Source organism: Cervus elaphus, chromosome 20, assembly GCF_910594005.1.
Source record: "Cervus elaphus chromosome 20, mCerEla1.1, whole genome shotgun sequence".
NCBI classification, from domain to species: Eukaryota; Metazoa; Chordata; class Mammalia; order Artiodactyla; family Cervidae; genus Cervus; species Cervus elaphus.
In genome coordinates, this window is record NC_057834.1 from 92,151,891 (window position 1) to 92,176,473 (window position 24,583).

General features: G+C 33.6%; 1 protein-coding gene across 2 annotated transcripts in view; it reads left to right on the forward strand.

The window, feature by feature from the left end:
* The window catches only part of LRRIQ3 (leucine rich repeats and IQ motif containing 3), a 198,002-nt gene that overhangs the window by 11,170 nt on the left and 162,249 nt on the right, over window positions 1-24,583 (forward strand). The window contains exons 2-7 of one of the 2 annotated variants that reach the window (XR_006335709.1): window positions 5,068-5,150; window positions 5,964-6,180; window positions 11,853-12,101; window positions 12,783-12,806; window positions 13,249-13,353; window positions 15,526-15,654. Coding sequence is in view for 1 of the 2 variants with exons in the window: in XM_043876900.1 (XP_043732835.1) it covers window positions 11,853-12,101; window positions 15,526-15,849 (573 nt within the window). In the remaining variant the exon portion in view is untranslated. Of the gene's footprint in view, window positions 1-5,067; window positions 5,151-5,963; window positions 6,181-11,852; window positions 12,102-12,782; window positions 12,807-13,248; window positions 13,354-15,525; window positions 15,850-24,583 lie in introns of those variants that run through there. The other variant, XM_043876900.1, reaches the window with a different exon arrangement.

Here is a 24,583-nt window from a genome sequence, read left to right on the forward strand (position 1 = left end):
TAAATTTTAGAAAGCAAATGCATTTATAGGGGAAAAATAGCATGTTCTGATTACAAGTGAGTCTTGATTTCTTGCTCCAAATTGTATTTTATGTCATTTGAAATGAAAATGCAATGTTTCAAAGAATTGAATGTATTTATATTAATTTATAAACCAGCTAAATTTCATTTTCCAGAAGAGATGGAATATTTTGACTATTCTAATAATACCCCTCTTTAGTTTTTAAAGTGCATTTTGCCTGTGGTTTAAAATTACAGCAAGTCTTCTTCAAAACAGGATAGATTCGGTAAATTTATTAGCTAAACTTAATAAGTATTTTAAAATACAATTACTATATATGTTATGGATTTCAGTCTTCTGCAGATATTCTACACTACAAATAGTTTGTGACCATGATAGATATAAAATATTGCTAATTATAATATTTATATTTTTATTTTCAAAAAACTTTGTTTTTCTTCTTTTATATGATTTTCTTTTATATACAGAATCTTATCAGCTCTTGTAAAAATTCTAGAGTCTATTATCCAGCATTCCACTTGTTTATAATATCATAACTAATGTTTAGAAAATAAGGTACTGGAACACAGATCATCAAAACTAGTATTATATTTTCATACACTTTTAACTTAAAATAATGTATTTGTATTTCTAGTATTCAAAGTTCCAGGGAATGAATGTGATGTCTAAAGGTCGTTGACACAATTAACAAAGAATTTATTTGAAAAATATTTAAATATTTTTATATATTCATTTGAAGTTAAAATAGATACATAGAATACATTTTTTTGATTTTACTTTTCAGCTTTTAACTTAGATATTCATCAATCATAACCACTTATACTTTCATTATGTGTATTTTCCACCAAGTTGTTTTTTTTTTTTTCCACCAAGTTTTTAAATGGAAAAATTTCAGAAAAATGGTTTGTAATTGATGGAATATTTATTGTATAAAAACATGGTTTTTATAATTATCTGATTAAAAAGAAATGATTTTTTATTTATAATGTGTGATAACTAAAAAGTTAGTATTGCAGTCAATAGAAACTAGTGAAAGCTTACTGACAGTGGTAGTGATATCTTTATATATATATATGTATATATATATATATACATACACCCATATATATTTTTAATTGAAACGCAATTGATTTACAATAGTATGTTAGTTTCAGGTCTATAGCACAATGTCTCAAATATATTCTTTTTGTGATTCTTTTCCCCCGTATGTTGGTGCTGTCATTCAGTCACTGAATCATGTCACACTTCTTGTGACCCCATGGATGGCAGCATGCCAAGCTTCCCCATCCTCAGAGTTTGCTCAAACTCATGTCCATGAGTTGGTGATGCTATCCAGACATCTTTTCCTCTGTCACCCTCTTCTCCTCTTGCTCTCAATATTCTCCAGCATCAGAGTCTTTTCCACATTATGTGGCCAAAGTATTGGAGCTTCAGCTTCAGCATCAGTCTTTCCAGTGAATATTCAGGACTGATTTTCTTTAGGATTGACTGGTTTGATCTCCTTTCTGTCCAAGGGACTCAAGAGTCTTTTCCAGCACCACAGTTCAAAAGCATCAATTCTTTGGCTCTCAACCTTCTTTACGGTCCAACTCTCACATTCGTACATGACTACTGGAAAAATCATAGCTGTAGCTATATGAACCTTGGTTGGCAAAGTGATGTCTCTTCTTTTTAATATGATGTCTAGGTTTGTCATAGATTTTCTTCCAAGGAGCAAGCTGTTTTTTAATTTCATAGCTGTAGTTACTCTCTGAAGTAATTTTGGAACCCATGAAAATAAAATCTGCCAATATTCCACTATTCCCCCCTTATAGTTTAGTAGAAAATATTGAGTATAATACCCTGTGCTATCCAATAGGTCCTTGTTGATTATGTATTTTATGGTGATGTATAAACATATATGAATAACATATGTTATTCATATAAATGTTAATCCAAACCTCCCAATTTTTCCCTCTCCCACCCTTTCCTCTTTGTTAACCATAAGTTTGTTTTTTGTGTCTTTTGGTGTGTTTCTGTTTTGTAAATAAGTTCATTTGATATTGATTACTTTTTAGTTACAGAGCTGCTTTGAAATGGTAACTAGACCCAGATGCTTTCTCTATTGTATATCTATACTTCAATTATATTTGCCTTTTGAACATATTTGAACTTAATATTATACACATTTGAATTTACTAATATTACAATTTGACATTTATATACACATTTGTATGTATGTTTAGCAAAATAATTTTAAAATTATTAAAGTCTAAAAGGAACTGAAGGCTGCTTCTTAAATTTTCGTATTTAAAATTAGCAGCACTTACTTGTTACACAGGCTTTTAACTTGGTAGAGTAGGAGCTATCAATTGTACCTATTGAGGTGCAGTTGACATATAGCATTATGTTAGCTTCAGGTATAAAAATAATGATTTAATATTTGTATATATTGAAAAATTATCTTGACAATAAGTCCAGTTAATATCTATCACCATACCATTCAAAATATTTTTTGCTTTTGGAGAAAACTTTTAGGGTGTACTCTATTAACAACTTTCTAAATGGAATAGTATTATTAACTATAATCACCATGCTGTATATTACCTCCTGTGACTTATTTATTTCATAAATGTAAATTAGTGCCTTTCGAACCGTTCAGCCTATTTGCCAAACTTGTACTATCCACCTATGGGAACACCAATCTTATCTGTATTTATGGGCCAGTTTTTCATTTTTACTTTTTTTTTAAGACTCCATGTATAACTGAGGTCATACAGTATTTGTCTTTCTCTGACTTATTTCACTTACCATAATAGCTTCAAGTTCCTTTCTTGTTCTCACAAATGACAAATTTCATTCATTTTTATGGCTGAATAATATTCCATTGTACCACACACACACATACATCCCACATCTTCTTTATCCATTCATTCATCACAAGACACATAGGCTGTTTCCATGTCTTTGCTCTTGTAATGCTCCAGTGAAAAGGGGGGTCTAGATATATTTTAAAGTTAGTACTTCTGTTTCTCTAGAGAAGTACCTTGAGGTAAAATTGCTAGATCATACAGTTTTTCTATTTTTAGTGTTTTTGAGGAACTTCCCTACTCTTTTCCAGAGTGATTGTAGCAATTTACATTTCTACAAACAGTGCACAAGGGTTCCCTTTTCTCCACATCCTTGCCAACCCTGGTTATTTCCTTTCTGATGATAACAATTCTGATGGGGTGAGGTGATACCACTTTCTGGTTTTGATTTAGATTTCCCTGGTGATTGGTGATGTTGAGCATCTTTTCATATACTTGTTAGCCAACTCTATGTCTTCTTTGGAAAAATTTCTATTCAAATCTTCTGCTCATTTTTATTGGAATTATTTTTTGCTGTTGAGCTATATGATTATGTATTCTATTAATCCCTCATCAGATATATGATTTGCAAATATCCAGTGGGTTGACTTTTCATTTTGTTGATGGTCTTCTTTGCTGTACAGAATAGTTTTAATTTTATGTATTTCCTTTTTTTTTTTTTTTTTTTTTTGCTTTTTTTGTCTTTGCTTTTGGTGTTCAATTTATTTCAGTCGCTCAGTCATGTCTGATGCTTTGCGACCCCATGGACTGCTGCACGCGAGGCTTCCCTGTCCATCACCAACTCCCAGAGCTTGCTCAAACTCATTTCCATTGAATCAGTGATGCCATCAAACCAGCTCATCCTCTCTTTTGATGTTAGATCTGAATATTATCACCAAGACCAGTGTCAGGGAATCTGCCACCTATATTTTCTTCAAGGAGTTATATGATTTCAGGTATTACTTTTAAGGCTCTAATCCATTTTCAGTTTATTTTTGTGTATGATGTAATGCTCAAGTTTCATTCTTTGGCTTGTGTCTGTGCAGTTTGCTCATCACTATATATTGAAGAGACTTTTTTCTCATTGCATATTATTTTGTTTTTTGTTCTAAGTCAATTGACTATATAAGTATGGTTTTGTTTCTGCAGTGTCTCCTCTGTTCCATTGATCTATATGTTTGTTTTTAATGCCAGTACTATACTGTTTTCATTACTATAGCTTTGTAATACAGTTTGAATTAGGGAGTATGATGGCTTCAACTTTGTTCTTTTTTCTCAATATTTTTTGGCTATTTGGGGTCCTTTGTGGTTTCATCTAGATGTTAGGATTGTTTCATTTCTGTGAAAAATGTCATTGGAATTTTGATTGGGTTTATATTGCACCAGTTTGATGGACATGAATTTGAGCAAGCTCCAGGAGTTGGTGATAGACAGGGAAGCCTGGTGTGCTGCAGTCCATGGGGTCACAAAGAGCCGGACATGACTGATTGACTGAACTGAACTGAACTGAATTGATACTGAACTGCAGATTACATTGAGTATCTACATGGACATTTTAGCATTATTAATTCTTGCACTCCATTGTCACAGAATATCTTTCTTGTCTTCTTCAATTTCTGTCACTAATGTGTTATACTTTTTAGTGTATAGGGATTTTATTTCCTCAGTAACATTTATTCCTAGGTATTTTGTTCTTTTGAGACAATTATAAATGGGATTGATTCTGTTTCTGGTAAGTTATTATTAATGTGCAAAAATGCATCAGATTTTTATGTATTGAGTCTGTATCCTATAATGTTACTGATACTTTAATTAACTTTAACAGTTTGTGGTGTGAGTGTATGTGAAATCCTCATGATTTTCTATATGTAACATGTTGTCATTTGCAGATGGTGACAGTTTTCCTTCTTTTTTTTCAACTTTAATACCTTTTACCTCTTATTCTTGCCTCAATATTCTGATTAAGACTTCCAAAATTATGATGAATAAAAGTAGTGAGAGTGGGCATCCTTTTCTTGTTTCTAATCTTGAGGGAAAAGCTTTCAACTTTTCAGTACTGAGTATGATGTTAGCTGTGAGCTTGTAGCTTATGGCCTTTATTATTTTGAGGCATGTTCTGTCTATACCAAGTTTGAGAGTTTTTATCATAAACATGTTGAATTTTGTCAAATGCTTTTTCTGCATCTATTGAGATGATCATATGATTTATATTGTTCAGTTTGTTAATGTGGTATATCACATGGACTGATTTGTGGCTGTTGAACTACACTTGCATCTCTGGAATAAATCTCACCTAATATGGTATGTAATCCTTTTAAAGTATTGTTCAGTTCTGTTTGATAATTTTTTGTTGAGTATTTTTACATATATGTTTATCAGGGATATTGATGTGTACATTTTTCTGTGATATCTTGTTTTATTTAAGGTGGTAGGGTCATGCTGGCCTCATAAAATGAGTTTCAGAATGTTCCCTTATCTTCTATACTTTGGAAGAATTTGAGAAGAATTTATATTAATTCTTCATTTAATGTTTAAGGATTCACCTCAGTCGTTTTACTTTTATTCTACATTTATGTTTATGTAAAAAGTGGCTTTCCTGTAAACAACAACATATAGTTGAACTACTTTCTGATCCACTCTAACTTTGATACACTCTGCCTTTTTTTGATGCTTACACTGTTGATATTTAAAGTGATTAATTACATAGTTGGATTATTATCTATATTTGTTAATCTTTATATTTATTGTTTCTGGCACCAAAAAAGCCTTCTTTTCTGCCTCTTATGATTTTTAATAGAGCATTGTATATGATTCTATTTTCTGTCTTTTCTTAGCACATCCATTTTACTTTTAAAAAATTTTTAAATCATTTCCCTAGAGATATCAAAAATTCAAACCCACTCTCAACTAACACTATACTACTTCATCTATGGCATAAATATCTTATAAATATATCCCTAATTCCTCTGTCCTGTTCCTTGTATCCTTGCTGTTATTCATTTCATTTATATGTAAACATAGTTATAAAAAAATGTGCAGTTGATTTTTGAACAACATGGGTATGAACTGTTATGTCCGTTTCTATGCTTTTTTTTTTTTTTCCAATAAATGTAGCACCACACAATCTGTTGTTGGTTAAAGCCAAAGATGCAGATCCTCGGACAGTTTTATGGAGGGCTGACTTTGTGACTTGAGCATTCATGGATTTTGTTATCTGTGGTGGATTTTGGAATCAATTCTCTGTGGCTGCTGAGAGACAAATGACTTTTGACTGTGTGAGTGTTTTCACCCCTACCTTCAGCCGTGTTGTTGAAGCATCAACTGTACATAGGTATGCATATATAATAAAATACATTTTGCTATTAATATTTGAATGAACTTTTATCTGTTATATAAACTAAAAATAAGAAAAATAAGAGATTCTTATTTTATCTTCAGTTATTCCTGCCCGAGTTCGTTCTTTTTTTACATAGATCTGAGTTTTTGAACTATACTGTTTTCCTTCTCTCTAAAGAACCATTCCTTTAAGGCAGGTCTGCTGACAAGAATTTTCTTGTCTTTGTCTGTGATTCTTTTTTTCTCTTATGCTTTTTTTAGAATAATTTCACAAGGTATATAGATTTTTTCTTTGGTGAATTTTTCCTCTCAACACTTTACTATCCTCTTGTTAGGTTTGGTTTCTTAGGGAAAGTTAGATAAAATTCTTTATTTTTCCCTTTCTGTGAACAAAGGGTTTTCTTCCTCTGACATTTTTCACATTTCTTTCTGTATCCTTAATGAAATTTGAAAATGATATATCTAGTTGTATTTTTTTTTTAAATCTTTTTCTTGCTTGGCTTTTTCTGCTTCCTTGATCATTGGGTTTTATCTAACATTAATTTACATAAATTCACCAGCATTTTTGCTTCAATATTTTTTTATGGTCCTTTTTCTTTTAGCACTTTCTTCTCATTCTGGTGTTTCATGTATGCATATTGAATACTTTTTGTAGTTATCCCACAGTTTTGGGTTATTCTGGTCTGCTTTTCTCAGTCTTTGTTTTGTTTGCTTTTCAGTTTTTGAAGTTTATATTGACATATTTTCAAGCTCAGAGAGTCTCTCGTTAGCCACTCAACCATATCCAATCTACTAAATGAGCCCTTAAAAGGCATTCATCAATTCTGTGATAGTATTTTGTATCTCTAACATCTCTTTTTTATTTCTGTCTCTCTGCCTTATACTATCCATCTGTTCTTGTTTGTGATTTACTTTTTTTTCATTCAATTGATTAGCATGTAAACCTTAGATGTTTTAAATTTCTAGTCTGGTATTTTCAACATCTTTGCAAAGGCTGATTCTGGTTCTTATGCTTACTCTGTGTTTTTGTTTTTTAGTGTAGTATGTCTTGTAATTTTTTGTTGAAAGACAGACATGATGTACTTGTGAAAGGAACTTGTAAAATAATGGTGTTGTGTAGTGATGAGGTGTGGGTAGAAAGAAGTATTCTACAGTCATATCATTAAGTCTTAGTCTTTTAATGAGCCTGTGTAGTTGGGTTGTGCATTTCACAAGTATTTCTTAGTTTTCCTACCTCGTAGGTGGGCAAGAGGGTAAGAGTGGTCTAGAGTTGGATATTGCCCTTTCTCTAAATGGAATGCTTGAGGGAGATGGAATTGAGTCTTTTTCTTTTCCCACGTCAGGTAGACTTTAATAAAACCTCAATCGTCTAGGGTCCATTCAACACTTTCCTTTGAGGACAGGCCTTATTAAGAGCAGAATGCTCTGGTGTATTTCAGAATTATTTATTTCCTCTCTCCTTTTGGAAGCATAAGTGGATTTTTGTCCAGTGTTCCCTCTGAGGATGTGTGAGAGCTCCTGGGTATTAATCTCACAAAAGCAAGGAGGGTTCCCTTCATTGACTCCTGGAGTTTTTAGTCTCTTGTCAATACAGTTCAGTTTAGTCGCTCAGTTGTGTCCGACTCTTTGCCCATGAGCCACAGCACGCTAGGCCTCCCTGTCCATCACCAACTGCCAGAGTCTACCCAACCCATGTCCACTGAGTCAGTGGTGCCATCCAACCATCTCGTCCTCTGTCATCCCCTTCTCCTCCTGCCCTCAATCTTTCCCAGCATCAGGGTCTTTTCCAATGAGTCAGCTCTTTGCATCAGGTGGCCAAAGTATTGGAGTTTCAGCTTCAACATCAGTCCCTCCAATGAACACCCAGGACTGATCTCCTTTAAGATGGACTGGTTGGATCTCCTTCCAGTCCAAGGGACTCTCAAGAGTCTTCTCCAACACTACAGTTCAAAAGCATCAATTCTTCGGTGCTCAGCTTTCTTTATAGTCCAACTCTCACATCCATACATGATTACTGGAAAAACCATAGCTTTGACTAGACGGACCTTTGTTGACAAAGTAATGTCTCTCCTTTTTCATATGCTGTCTGTGTTGGTCATAACTTTCCTTCCAAGGAGTAAGTGTCTTTTAATTTCATGGCTGCAATCACCATCTGCAGTGATTTTCGAGCCCAGAAAAATAAAGTCAGCCACTGTTTTCACTCTTTCCCCATCTATTTGCCATGAAGTGATGGGACCAGATGCCATGATCTTAGTTTTCTGAATGTTGAGCTTTAAGCCAACTTTTTCACTCTCCTCTTTCACTTTCATCAAGAGGCTCTTTAGTTCTTCTTCACTTTCTGCCATAAGGGTGGTGTCATCTGCATATCTGAGGTTATTGATATTTCTCCCAGCAATCTTGATTCCAGCTTGTGCTTCCTCCAGCCCAGCATTTCATGTGATGTACTCTGCATATAAGTTAAATAAGCAGGGTGACCATGTACAGCCTTGAAGTACTCCTTTTCCTATGTGGAACCAGTCTGTTGTTCCATGTTCAAGGGAACATTTCATGCAAAGATGGGCTCAATAAAGGACAGAAATGGTAGGGACCTAACAGAAGCAAAATATTAAAAATAGGTGGCAAGTATACACAGAAGAACTGTACAAAAAAGATCTTCATGACCCAGATAATCATGATGGTGTGATCACTCACACTCACCTAGAGCCAGACATCCTGGAATGTGAAGTCAAGTGGGCCTTAGGAAGCATCACTACAAACAAAGCTAGTGGAGGTGATGGAATTCCAGTTGAGCTATTTCAAATCCTAAAAGATGATGCTGTGAAAGTGCTGCACTCAACATGTCATCAAATTTGGGAAACTCAGCAGTGGCCACAGGACTGGAAAGAGTCAGTTTTCATTCCAATCCCAAAGAAAGGCAGTGCCAAAGAGTGCTCAAACTGCCACACAATTGCACTTATCTCACATGCTAGTAAAGTAATGCTCAAAATTTTCCAAGCCAGACTTCAGCAATACGTGAACCGTGAACTTCCAGCTGTTTTAGCTGGTTTTAGAAAAGGCAGGGGAACCAGAGGTCAAATTCCCAACATCTGCTGGATCATCAAGATAGCAAGAGAGTTTCAGAAAACATCTATTTCTGTTTTATTGACAATGCCAAAGCATTTGACTGTGTGGATCACAATAAACTGTGGAAAATTCTGAAAGAGATGGGAATACCAGACCACCTGACCTGCCTCTTGAGAAACCTGTATGCAGGTCAGGAAACAACAGTTAGAACTGGACATGGAACAATAGACTGGTTCCAAATAGGAAAAGGAATATGTCAAAGCTGTATAATGTCAGTACAGAGCCTGTCGTAACTTGTCAGTTATAGGTTTTCCTATTGGGAGACACTGTTTTCTTGAGAGACCTTAGCTGGTTAATTTCTACTCCCATAAGTTCTAAATCTCTGTATCTGCCTGCCTGTTTCTGTTTTGGGGTATTGGTTCTCCTTGTGACCTGCCTTCTTTGATGGATCTGAGAAGACTTGTTGATTTTTCAGTTAATTGTCCTGCTTTTACTTGCTAAGATGGTGTGACAACTTTGAAGCTCCTTACATGCTGTACTGAAAATCAGAAGTGCCCTCACTTACTTTTTGAAGAGACATTCTATCTTGAGTTGTTAATTCAACTAGATATTTGCTTTATAAGTAATATTCATCTTATAGTGCTTGCTATGTGCCAGACATTGTTCTAAAGCCTTTATGCAGACTTGTTTCATCCTCATGACAATTATTTCCATCAAATACTGTTACTATCCACATTTTATAGATGAGGAAACTGAGGCACATAATTTTGATACATATGAAGCAGAGGATACTTAACTTGTTTGAGGTCACAAAGCTCAGAACAACTTTTATTTTTGTCTTTATTTAATTACCTTAAAGCTGGTTCAAACCATCAAAATAACTTCCTCTGAGCAATAGAAGGTCAAAGAGTTAAAGCTGTGCAAGTTGGACATAAACGTTTAGAAGGCCTGACATATTCTATGTTTATACTTTTTGGAGACCTGATTCAACCATGTAGAAACCTTGCTTCCTTATTAACAGAGACAGATGATTATACTTGTGAGAGGATGACATCATGAGTACTGCTTTAGGTAGAGAGGCCTTTGGATAGTATGGTGAGAGACCCATACATCCCAGCATCCTAGCAAAACCTACCTTCCTTCTGTCTTTGCCAGTGTTTCACATATGTAAATTAGCCACCTTGGAGGTATTAGTTTGGATGAGTCCCACAAGATTGAATCTCAGGTCAACATGACTTGGAAAAGAACTGCCATTTGACTAAGTCAACCCACAGACCTAAGAAAGAATAAATGTTGATTTTTTTTCAAACACAGTAGATTTGGGGGTGCTTTATTACACAGTGGAAATATATGAAAAAATGTGCACTTTTTAAAGAAGACATTGGATATTGGCTATAGAGAATTCAAACTGAAGGATTTCAAAGAATTAACAGATTTTAATCTAAATCAGAGAAACTTATTAGGAATCTTTACTGCCAGGTTTATTGTGATATAATTGATATATAACATTGTACAAGTTTAATGTATACAATGTGATAATTTAATACACATATACATCGTAAAATGATTACCATGATAAGGTTTATTAACATATCTATCACCTCATTACCTTTTTTTTTTTTTTATTGTGTGTGAGGACATTTAGGACCTATTCTCTAAGTGACTGTTAAGTATACAATATAGTATTTTTAACTATAGTCATGGTGTTGTAGGCTTCCCAGGTGGTGGTGGTGGTAAAGAACCTGCTTGCCACTGCAAGAGGCATAAGAGACAGGAGTTTGATAAGAGACGAGAGACAGGTCAGAAGATCCCCTAGAGGAGGGCCTAGCAACACACTCCAGTATTCTTGCTTAGAGAATCCCCGTTGACACAGGAGGCTGGGGGACAACAGTCCACAGGGTCACAAAGAGTCAGACACGACTGAAGTGACCTAACATGCCTTTGTGGTGTTCTCCATTGTATCCCCCGAACTTGTTCATTTTATAATTGGAGTTTTGTCCCCTTTGTCTAACATCTTCCGATTTCTTGAACCCCATTTTGGCCACCACTGGCAACCACCAATTTAATTTCTATTTGAATAAAGTTCAACTGTTTTAGATTCTACATTAAGGAAGATAATATAGTATTTGTCTTTCTCTGTTGACTTATTTCACTTAATATAAAGTCCTCAAGTTTCATTTATGTTGTAGAAAATGGATAAGGAGGGGACACGACTGAGTGACTGAACTGAACTGAGGGATAAATTGGGAGATTTAGATGGACATAAACACACTACTGCATATAAAATAGATAACTAAGAACCTGCACAGGAAGCTCTACTCAATACTCTGCAGTGGCTTATATGGGAAAAGAATCTAAAAAAATGGGGGGTTATATGTATATGTATAACTGAAAGCAATACAACATTTTAAATCAGCTATACTCCAATAAAAATTTAAGAAAAACTCACAAAAATGCTTTGGGATAGAAGGTTTTCTGGAAATTATATTTTTAATAATTTTAACTTTAACTTTTCTATCCATTTTATTCTTACTCCTAGAAAATATTATTATTTTCAGACACGTTTATTTGAGAAAAACTTTCAAAATTTCTCATTTTTCTTAGATGTTTCATGGAACAATCATAGAAGAGCTAACCAATCACAGAGAATGGAGTCACTATAATGAGAACATAATAGAAGGTCAAAAAGATTTTGTTTTTGTGAAGTTCAGTGGCCTTCATTTAAAATCTATGGAAAGTCTTCAATCTTATATCTCTCTTAGAGTATGCATCTTCTCAAACAATTTTATTACAGATATTCGTCCACTTCAGAGTTGTATGAAATTAATCAAACTTGATCTCCATGGAAATCAGGTAAGCAATCACTTGTTTGCACATAAATGAAGCTGATATCTAATAAGCTCTTAGGTTATCTATATACAGTATTTCTCCCAGGTAGTCTTTTGTGTGAAATATAAACAATTCAGAACTAAATAAAAAATAAATATATAAACACAAATATAAGCAAACATTTAATTTAACCATTTAATAAACATTTTAAATATAATCAAACATTTGTAATTTAAAATATGTAAACCATCAGTGTGTGATGTGGTTTATTTTACTTCTTAAATCCATAGTCTTGATTAAGACTACTTCTTGACTGCTTAATTTTTTTAATGACGTATACTTGACATACAGCATTATATTGATTTCAAGTATATGACATAATGATTCAGCATTTGTGTATATTGCAAAATAATCACAATAAGTCAAGTTAGCATCCTTCCCTAAAGAATTATAATTTTTCCTTCATGATGAAAACTTTTATTATTATTATCTATTTTCTTAATGACTTCCAAATATATAATCCTGTATTATTAGCTATACTCACGCTGTTGAATATTATTGAATATATCCCCAGGACTCATTTATCTTATAATTGAAAATTTGTATCTTTTTAGCACCTTCACATTTCCCCCACCTCCTCTGCCTCTGAATCACTGATACATTCTCTGTAACAGTTCGTTTTTTGTTTGTGTTTTGTTTTTTCAGATTCCACCTGAGTGAGATCACATGGTATTTGTTTTTCTCTCTGACTTATTTCATTTAGGGTAATGCCCTGAAAGTACACCATGTTGTTTCAAATGGCATGATTTTATTCTTTTTTTGTGAATCAATAATATTACACTGGATGTATATATCACATTTTCTTTACTTACTCTTCCATAGACAGCAGCAGACAGACATTTTGGTTGCTTTCATGTCTTGGCTATTATAATTAATGCTGCAGTGAACATGGGAGTGTGTGTGTCTATTTGAGCTAGTATTTTCTCTTCCTTGTAATAAATTTCCAGAAATATAATTGCTGGGTCATATGGAAGCTTTACTTTGAATTTTTTGAGGAACCCCTGCTGTTTACCTAGTGACTACACCAATTTACGATCCTCCAAACACTGCACAGGGTTCCCTGTTCTCCACATCCTTGTCAACACTTTATTTTTTGTCTTTTTGATAATAGCTATTCTCACAGGCATGAGAATGGTCCAATATGAGGTGGTTTCAATATGCATTTCCTTGATGATTGGTGTTGCTGAGTATCTTTTGATGTACCTGCTGGCCACCGGTATGTCTTATTTGGAAAAAGCATTGTCTTAGATCCTCTGCCTATTTTTTAGTTGTATTTTTTTTTCCTATTCTTGTATGAGTTCTTTATAGATTTTTGATGTTAGCCTCATCTCAGATGTGATTTGCAAATATTTTCCCCCATTCAGTAGGTTCCCTTTTCTTTTTATTGATGGCTTCCTTTATGTGCAGAAGCTTTTTAGTTTGAGTTCATTTCACTATATTCAGTTTTGAGTTTTTTGCCTTTACTTTTGGTGTCAAATTGAAAAAAACTATCACCAAGACCCATAACAAGGTGCTTACCACCAGTGTTTTCTCCTAGGAATTTTATGGTTTCAGATTGTGCCTTCAAGTCTTTAATCCATGTTGAGTTTACTTTTGTGTATAGCATAAGATAGTGGTCAAGTTTCATTCTTTCACATGTGCTTGTCCCATTTTTCCAACACAATTTATTGAAGAAACTGCTCTTTTCCTAGTGTATGCTCTTGACTCCTTTTTTGTAAATAAATTGATCTTTACTGTAAATCCATTTTGTAAATCAATGTGTGGGTTTATTCATGGGATGTGTTTCTGTTCCATTGACCTGTTTTTTTAAAATGCCAGTACCAGTCTGTTTTTTTTTTTTTTTTACTGTAGCTTTATATTATACTTTGAATTCAGGAAGTGTGAAGGCGCCAAATTCATTCTTTCTCAAAGGTTTTTGCCTATTTGAGTGTTTTTTAGTTTCATACAAATATTAGGGTTATTTGTTCTATTTATGTTAAAAGTGCCACTGGAATTTTGGCATGGCTTTTGTTGAATCTGTAGGTTGCTTTGGGTAGTATAAATGTTATAACAGCATTAATTCTTACAGCCCACAAGGACAGAATATCTTTCAGTTTATTTGTATTCTTCAATTACTTTTCAATATGTCTTATAATTTTCAGTGTATATGCATATCTTTCACCTCATTGGTTAAATTTATTTCTAAGTATTTTTACTATTTTAATGTAATTGTGAATGAGATTATTTTATTAATTTCCCTTTCCAATATTTAATAGCTCAGGCATAGAAAGACAGCATAACTTTGTGTATTGATTTTGTATTCTGAAATGTTAATTGATTTTGTTTATTCTGAGGGTTATTTTCTGTAGTATTTAGGGTTTTCTGTATACAGGCATGCTGTATTTTAGAGGGTATCACTTTATTGCACTTTGCAAGTACTACATTTTTTACAAATTTAAGATTTGTGGAAATCCTACATTATTAGATGATGATTAGCAATTTCTAGCAATAAAGTATTTTTTACATCAGATGTGTACTTTGATTTTTTTCTAGACATAATGTTATTGCACACTTAATAGACTAATATAGTGTAAACAATTTTAATATGCAATGGGAAACCAAAAAAAAAAGTCCTTCTTTATTGCAATGTTTGCTATATTGCAGTAGTCTGAAACCAATTGCACAATATCTCTGAGGTGTGAATGTAGGTCGTTTAATTCACAAAAAGTGACAATTTTACTTTTTCCTTTCCAATTAGGATGCCTTTGTTTCTTCTTCTTGCCTAATTGCTTTGACTAGGACTTCTAGCTCCCAGTGCCATGTTGAACAAAAATGCAAAACTGGGCATCTTTGTCTTATTCTTGCTGTTAGAGGGAAAGATTTTATCTTTTTACCATTGAGAATGATGTTAGTTGTAAGCTTGTCATATATGGCCTTTACTGTGTGGAGGTACATTCCTTCTATACTCTTTATTGAGAGTTTTAACTATAACTGGATGTTGAATTTTGGCAAATACATTTCTTGTATCTATTGAGATGACTATATGATTTTTTATTCTTCATTTTTGTTAATGTGGAGTATCACATTGATTGATTTGACCCCTTAAGTTTTTCATGTAATGAAATATTTTAGAAAAGATTAAAAAGTCTACTTATTACAAAGGAATTTTTATTGAATGGATTATATATTTGTTTATTTAATTACACTAGTAATTACAGATACCTAATGTATTTTAGTTTGCCCCAGTCATCCTTTGGATAATTAGAAATTGCATTTTTGTTTACTAATGAGAAACTTGTTATTTGAATTGAATATTATATTATAGAAGATGTTTAAAGTTTTTCCTTTTTTCCATATAATTCAGGGACAATTGGTATTTGTATTTAAAGTATTACTATTATTGCTTCAGATAAAGAGTCTACCAGATACCAAATTTTGGAGTGGATTGAAGAATCTAAAACTTCTCTTTCTACATGACAATGGGTTTGCAAAGTTAAAGAACGTATGTATGTTATCTGCCTGTCCGAGACTCATTGCCCTCACTATGTTTGATTGTCCAGTAAGCCTTAAAAAAGGATATAGACATGTTCTTGTCAACAGTATATGGACTCTCAAAGCATTGGATCATCATGTGATTTCTGATGAAGAAATAATTCAAAACTGGCATCTTCCTGAAAGATTCAAGACATATAACCACCGACTTCTCTTTAATTTCTGCTCTGCTTTGAAAAAGGTAGTTGGCTTCATTTGTGTTTCATTTTAAATAAATGAAGTAAAACCTTAACTTCTAATTTCTATTACCTAAATTATATAAATCAGTATTTTTATCACTTACATGAAATATCAGAAACTAGTGAATATATTATCATACTAATGTCTTATAACAAAATTTATAAAAGCTTATGTGTCTGCTGGTAAAAATTACTGATCATGGGATTACCAAATTGTGGAGAAACAAATATTTAACATTTTGAGGGCTCTCCATTATGTTTAATAGCTTTAAGAAGGTATAGCTTACATGCTATAAAATTTACCCATTTTACATATATGAGTCCATAATTTTGGTAAATTGCAGTGCTGTATAACTGTCTTCACAATCCAGTGTTAGAAATTTCCACCACTCCCAAAATTCTTCTTCCCATTTGCAGTTAACCCCCACTGTTACCTTGGTCTTAGGTAACCATTTGTCTATTTCTGTCTCTGTAAATTTGTTTCTCTAAACACTTTATTTATTTATATTTTAATTCAGAAAACATTTATTAAATATCTTTCTACAGCATGCTAGACAGTATAAGGAATACATATACAAAGATGAATGTAGAATAAAATATTTCCTTACTGGGAGCTGATAGACTACATGGGATGAAAAATAATTACTAAGAAAATATAACAGGGCCCAATATCTGGGCCTGTTATTGAGGATCCCAGAAACTTTTTGTTTATATAGATTATATCCATAGATATTAATGTATTGAAAATTAAAAGAGAATTTTCAAATATATGCTTAAGTCATTTGAAATAACAAACCCATTTTATAAACACATTTTATGAAAAAATATACTTTCCAAAATAAAAATAATTAGAAGAATGACATTGTTTTACATTTTTGTATATATCTTCAATATCTGTCTTAATTAAACACAGATATTTTTCATATCTACTTCTGCATTTAAACTATTGCAAAATGTTGTTTTGACTGAAGTAAATAAAGAAAATATGTCCTCATACAGATATGTAATTAGAAAAAGAAGGCCCTCATGGGTCTTTGAAGGGTCTTGGGGCCTCCCAAGGATTCTAAAATCACTTTTGAGATTTACTGAATTATAAGAAAAAAACATTCTATCGAATCATGTCAGTTATAATTCTAAAAAGAAAGTAGTTAGGTTGAACATCCCCTGTCTGTGTTAAAATACTAAATGAGAATTAATCTAACAACTTAATTCTTTTACTCAGTAACCTAAATGCCAAAGGAGTCTATATTTGGAATCCACAGGATTTTCTTTTTTTTTTAAGTAAAAGATCATCATATAGTACAGTTGTTTTTAAACATGGCTCCTCATTAGAAACACATCTGTAGCTTTTGAGAAAAATATCAATACCTGGGCATTTGTATTTTTCAAAAAATTGCAAGATAATTCTGATATGCATCTGGATTTTAAAAAGTGATTATAGGATTTGTATTAAATGGTAGATTTAGTGATATAGAATTCTATTATTTTCTGTTTATCAATCATGATACAATGGTATTAAGCAAATAATAGTTATATAATAACAATAGTAAAATATGTTTATCAGTTTTCTTAATAGCCAGATAGAAAATAAAAGATAATTATATTTGCAAGCCATAATGGGAACATGATTAACCTAACAATATAAAATAATTGCATACAATTTGGGGGGTCTCTTGGAGTGATTGGTAAGTGGAAATGCATACATACACATGTTTTCATCTGCCCAGCCAGTCTGTGTCTTTGGGTTTATACATTTAATCCACTTACATTTAAGGTGATTATCAGTATATATGATCCTATTACCATTTTCTAAATTTTTTTGGGTTTATTTTTTGTAAGTGTTTTCCTTCTCTTGTGTTTCTTGTTTAGAGAAATTCCTTTAGCTTTTGTTGTAAAGCTGGTTTTGTGGTGCTGAATCTCTTAACTTTTGCCTGTTTGGATAGCTTTTGATTTCTCTATTAAATCTAAGCAAGAGTCTTGCTGGGTAGAGTATTCTTAGTTTAGGTTCTTTCCTTTCATCACTTTAAATATCCTGACCTTCTCCTCTGATTTGTAGAGTTTCTGTTGAGAAATCAACTGAAAACATTATGGAAGTTCCTTGTATGTTACTTGTCATTTTTCCCTTGTTGCTTTTGACATTTTTGTCTTTATCTTTAATTTTCATCATTTTGATTAGTATGTCTCAGTGTGTACCTCCTTGGGTTTATCCTGTGTGGGACTCTCTGCACTTCTTGGACTTGGTTGACTATTTCCTTCCCCATTTTTAGGGAAGTTTTCAGCTATACTTCTTCAAATATTTTCTCAGGTCCTTTCTCTCTTTTCCTTCTGGGACCCCTATAATGTGAATGTTGGTGCATCTAGTGTTGTCCCAGAGGTTCCCAAAGAATTAATGCTTTCAAACTGTGGTGCTGAAGAAGACTCTTGAGAGTCCCTTGGATCACAAGGAGATCAAACCAGTCAATCCTAAAGGAAATCAACCCTGACAACTCATTGGAAGGACTGATGCTGAAGTTCTGATACTTCGGCCACCTGATGCAAAGAGCCAGCTCTTTGGAAAAGACCCTGATGCTGGGAAAGATTGAGGACAGGAGGAGAAGGGGATGACAGAGGATGAGAGGTTGGATGGCATTGCTGACTCAGTAGACACAACGTTGAACAAACTCTGGGAGATATGGAGGACAGGGAAGCCTGGTATGCTGTCTTCCATGGGGTTGCAGAGTAAGACACAACTGAGTGAAACAACAAGAAATCAATTGCAAGGGAAAACAGGAAAATTCACAATTATGTGGAGAATAAAAAACTTAACCAATGTATTGAAAAAAAAATCTTAGAATGACAACTAATAGGATATAGTTAAAGCTGTTTAGAGGGCATTTTATAGTGATAGATGCTTACATTAAAAAAGAGAACTCAAATGAACAATCTAACTTTACACCCCAAGGAACTAGAAAATGAAGAAGAACAAATTAAACCAAATTTTGTGAGAAGAAGGAAATACCAGAAATAAATGAAATAGAGATTAAAAAGACTACAGAAAAGATAAATGAAACCAAGAGATTTATTTTTTGAAAAGATAAACAAAATAGACAAACTCTTTGTTATACTTGAGAGAGAGGATCCAAGGAAGTAAGATTAGAAAGAAAGAGGAGACATCACAGTTGATACCACACAAATACAGAAGATTATGAGAGACTGCTATAAGTAATTGTATGCCAACAGACAACCTAGAAATGGATACATTCCTAGAAGCATACAGCTTATTAAGACTAAATCATGAAGAAATTAAAAAAAAAATTAAGGCACTAATTATGAGCAGGGAGATTGAATCAGTAATCAAAAGTCTCCTAACATAGAAAAATTTAGAACCAGATGGCTTCACTGGTAAATTCTACCAAATATTTAAGGAGAAACTAATACCATTTTTTCTGATACTTTTCAAAATGAAATAGAATCTAAAGGAACACTTAGCTAAAGCCAAAACAATATGAGGACACTAGAAGAAAAGAAAATTACAGATCAATATCCATGATGAATATGGATGCAAAACCCTCAACAGAATGTTAGCAAGCTGAGTTCACTGATATATTAAAAAGATCATACATCATGATGAGGTGGGATTTATCCCTGGGATAAAAATATCTCTAGTGAATATAAGCACAGAAATCTTAAACAAAACCTTAGCAAATATAATTTAGCATATGTAAGAAGAATTATATACCATGTGCAAGTAGAACTTGTTTCAGGGATGCACAGCTGGTTCAATAGTTGAAAATGAATTAATGTAATCTCCCATATCAAAAAACTCAAGAATGTTTTCTTCCTAAGACTGGGAACAAAACAGATGGCTGTTCTCATTTCTCTTGTCAACATGGCTGCTGGTAAGCCGAGGTGGTGCAATAAAGTGAGAAAAGGAAAAAAAGAAACATACAGATGAGAAAAGAAGAAATAAATTATTTGCAGATGAAATGATCACCTGTGTGGAAAATGCCACAGAATCTACCAAAACATTTCTTTAAACTAAAAAATGAGCTTGGCAGGGCTGCAGGGTGTTAGCTAAACAAAAATCAATCCTATTTCTGTGTACTAACAGTGAGTACATGGTCACCTAAATTAAATACATATTGTCATTTATAATCACTCAAGAATGAAATACTTAGATGTAAATAACAATAGGAACAGAACTTGATGGAGAAAATATAGCTTTTTCAATAAATGTTACTTGGAACAGTTGGACATACATAGACAGACACACACACAAGAGATGAACTTCCTTAAGTTTTACAACTCAAAAAAATTAACTCAAATTGGATCTTGGAGTTAAACGTAAAAACTTATTTTAGAAAAAATAAAATTGAGGGAAATTTTTAGGATCTAGGTTGAGGCAAAGACAGACCTGATACTAAAAGCACAATCTTTAAAAAGCAAAAATAGTAAAGTGAACTTCATCAGTTGTTTAAAATAGTCTGTAAAAGGCCCTAGTAAGTGAATGAAAAGATAAGCTCAGAGTCAGGGAAAGTATTTGGAAGTAAACTTTTAAAAATGATAATAGGAGCAGTCCTAAGATGACAGAGGAGTAGGATGGGGAGACCACTTTCTCCTCCACAAATTCATCGAAAGAACATTTGAACACTGAGCAAATTCCACAAAAGACTTCTGGATTCTGGCCGAGGACCTCAGGCATCCAGAAAGGCAGCCCATTGTCTTCAAAAGGAGATGGAGAAGTCTTGAGGTTACTGTAAGAATAAGACTGAAATTCGGGGGCAGGAGGCTTAAGTTCAAAACCCGAGAACACCAGAGAACTCCTGACTCCAGGGAACATTAATCGATAAGAGCTCATCCAAAAGCCTCCATACCTACACTGAAACCAAGCACCACCCAAGAGCGAACAAGTTCCAGAGCAAAACATACCACGCAAATTCTCCAGCAACACAGGAATGTAGCCTTGAGCTTCAATATACAGGCTGCCTAACTCACACCAAACCCATTGACATCTCAGAACTCACTACTGGACACTTCAGTGCACTCCAGAGAGAAGAAATCCAGCTCCACCTAACAGAACACTGACACAAGCTTCCCTAACCAGGAAACCTTGACAAGCTACCCAGCCAACCGCACCCACAGCGAGGAACCTCCACAATAAAGAAGAACCACAAACTGCTAGAATACATAAAGGCCACCCCAAACACAGCAATATAAACAATATGGAAAGGCAGAGAAATACCCAGCAGGTAAAGGAACATGATAAATGCCCACCAAACCAAACAAAAGAGGAAGAGATAGGGAATCTATGTGATAAAGAATTCCAAATAATGATAGTGAAAATGATCCAAAATCTTGAAAACAAAATGGAGTTACAGATAAATAACCTGGAGGCAAGGATTGAGAAGATGCAAGAAGTGTTTAACAAGTACCTAGAAGAAATAAAAATGAGTCAATATATAATGAATAATGCAATAAGTGAGATAAAAAACACTCTGGAGGGAACCAACAGTAGAATAATGGAGGCAGAAGACAGGATAAGTGCGGTAGAAGATAGAATGGTAGAAATAAATGAAGCAGAGAGGAAAAAAGAAGAAAGAATTAAAAAGAAATGAGGACAACCTCATAAACCTCTGGGACAATGTGAAATGCCCCAACATTCAAATCATAGGAGTCACAGAAGAAGAAGACAGAAAGAAATACCATGAGAAAATACTTGAGGAGAAAATAGTCCCTAAAATGGGGAAGGAAATAGTCACCCAAGTCGAAGAAACCCAGAGAGTCCCAAACAGGATAAACCCAAGGCAAAACACCCCAAGACACATATTAATCAAATTAACAAAGATCAAATATTAAAAGCAGCAAGGGAAAAACAAATAACACACAAGGGGATTCCCATAAGGATAACAGCCAATCTTTCAATAGAAACTCTTCAGGCCAAAAGAGAATGGCAGGACATACTTAAAGTGATGAAAGAGAAAAACCTACAACCCAGATTACTGTACCTAGCAAGGATCTCATTCAAACATGAAGGAGAAATCAAAAGCTTTACAGACAAACAAAAGCTGAGAGAATACAGCACCACGAAACCAGCTTTCCAACAAATGCTAAAGAATCTTCTCTAGACAGGAAACACAGAAAGGGTATATAAACTCGAACCCAAAATAACAAAGTAAGTGGCAATGGGATCATACTTATGAATAATTACCTTAAATGTAAATGGGTTGAATGCCCCAACCAAAAGACAAAGACTGGCTGAATGGATACAAAAATAAGACCCCTTATATGTTGTCTACAAGAGACACATCTCAAAACAAGGGACACATACAGACTGAAAGTGAAGGGCTGGAAAAAGATATTCCATACAAATAGAGACCAAAAGAAAGCGGGAGTAGCAGTACTCATATCAGATAAAATAGACTTTGAAATAAAAGCTGTGAAAAGAGACAAAGAAGGACACTGCATAATAATTAAAGGATCAATCCAAGAAGAAGATATAAAAATCTTATAAGTGTATATGCACCCAATATAGGAGCACCACAATATGTAAGGCAAATGATAACAAATATGAAAGGGGAAATTAACAATAACACAATAATAGTGGGAGAAATACCCCATTCACACCTATGGATAGATCAATTAAGCAGAAAATTAACAAGGAAACACAAACTTGAAATGATACAATAGACCAGTTAGACCTACTTGATATCTATAGGACATTTCACCCCTAAACAATGATTTTCACCTTTTTCTGAAGTGTACATGGAAGCTTCTCAAGGATAGATCACATCCTGGGCCATAAATCTAGCCTTGGTAAATTTAAAAAAAAAAAAAAAAAAACCATTCCAAGCATCTTCTCTGACTACAGTGCAGTAAGATTAGAGGTCAATTACAGAAGAAAAACTATTAAAAATTCCAACATATGGAGGCTGAACAACACGCTGCTGAATAACCGACAAATCACAGGAGAAATCAAAAAAAGAAATCAAAGTATGCATAGAAACGAATGAAAATGAAAACACAACAACCCAAAACCTATGGGACACTGTAAAAGCAGTGCTAAGGGGAAGGTTGATAGCATACAGGCTTACCTCAAGAAATAAGAAAAAAGTCAAATAAATAACCTAACTCTACACCTAAAGCAACTAGAAAGGAAAAAATGAAGAACCCCAGGGTTAGTAGAAGGAAAGAAATGTTAAAAAATTAGGGCAGAAACAAATGTAAAAGAAACAAAAGAGACCATAGCAAAAATCAACAAAGCCAAAAGCTGGTTTTTTGAGAAGATAAATAAAATTGACAAACCATTAGCCAGACTCATCAAGAAACAAAGGGAGAAGAACCAAATCAACAAAATTAGAAATGAAAATTGAGAAATCACAACAGACAACACAGAAATATGAAAGATCATAAGAGACTACTATCAGCATCTATATGCCAATAAAATGGACAATTTGGATGAAAGGGACAAATTCTTAGAAACTTTCCAAAACTGAACTAGGAAGAAATTAAAAAAAATCTTAACAGACCCATCAAAGCATGGAAATTGAAACTGTAATCAGAAATCTTCCAACAAACAAAAGCCCAGGACCAGATGGCTTCACAGCTGAATTCTACCAAAAATTTAGAGAAGAGCTAACACCTATCCTACTCAAACTCTTCCAGAAAATTGCAGAAGAAGGTAAACTTCCAAACTCATTCTATGAGGCCACCATCACTCTAATACCAAAACCAGACAAAGATGCCACAAAAAAAAGAAAACTACAGGCCAATATCACTGATGAACATAGATGCAAAAATCCTTAAAAAAAAACTCTAGCAAACATAATCCAACAATTTATTAAAAAGATCATTCATCATGACCAACTGGGCTTTATCCCAGGGATGCAAGGATTCTTCAATATCTTCAAATAAGTCAATGTAATACACCACATTAACAAATTGAAAGATAAAACCATATGATTATCTCAATAGATGCAGAGAAAGCCTTTGACAAAATTCAACATCCTTTTATGATAAAAACTCTCCAGAAAGCAGGAATAGAAGGAACATACCTCAACATAATAAAAGCTATATATGACAAACCCACAGCAAACATTATCCTCAATGGTGAAAAATTGAAAGCATTTCCTCTAAAGTCAGGAATAAGACAAGGGTGCCCACTCTCAACACCACTATTCAACATAGTTTTGGAAGTACTGGCCACAGCAATCAGAGCAGAAAAAGAAGTAAAAGGAATCCAGATTGGAAAAGAAGTAAAACTCTCACTGTTTGCATATAACGTGATCCTCTACATAGAAAACCCAAAAGACTCCACCAGAAAATTACTAGAGCTAATCAATTGAATATAGTAAAGTTACAGGATATAAAATTAACACACAGAAATCCCTTGCATTCCTATACACTGAGAAAACAGAGAAATTAAGGAAACAATTCCATTCACCATTGCAACAAAAAGAAAAAAAATACTTAGGAATATATCTACCTAAAGAAACAAAAGACCTATATATAGAAAACTGTAAAATACCAATGAAAGAAATCAAAGAGGACACAAATAGATGGAGAAATATACCAGGTTCATGGATTGGAAGAATCAATATAGTGAAAATGAGTATACTACCCAAAGCAATCTATAGATTGAATGCAATCCCTATCAACTACCAACAGTATTTTTCACAGAACTAGAACAAATGATTTCACAATTTGTATGGAAATACAAAAAATCTCGAATAGCCAAAGCAATCTTAAGAAAGAAGAATG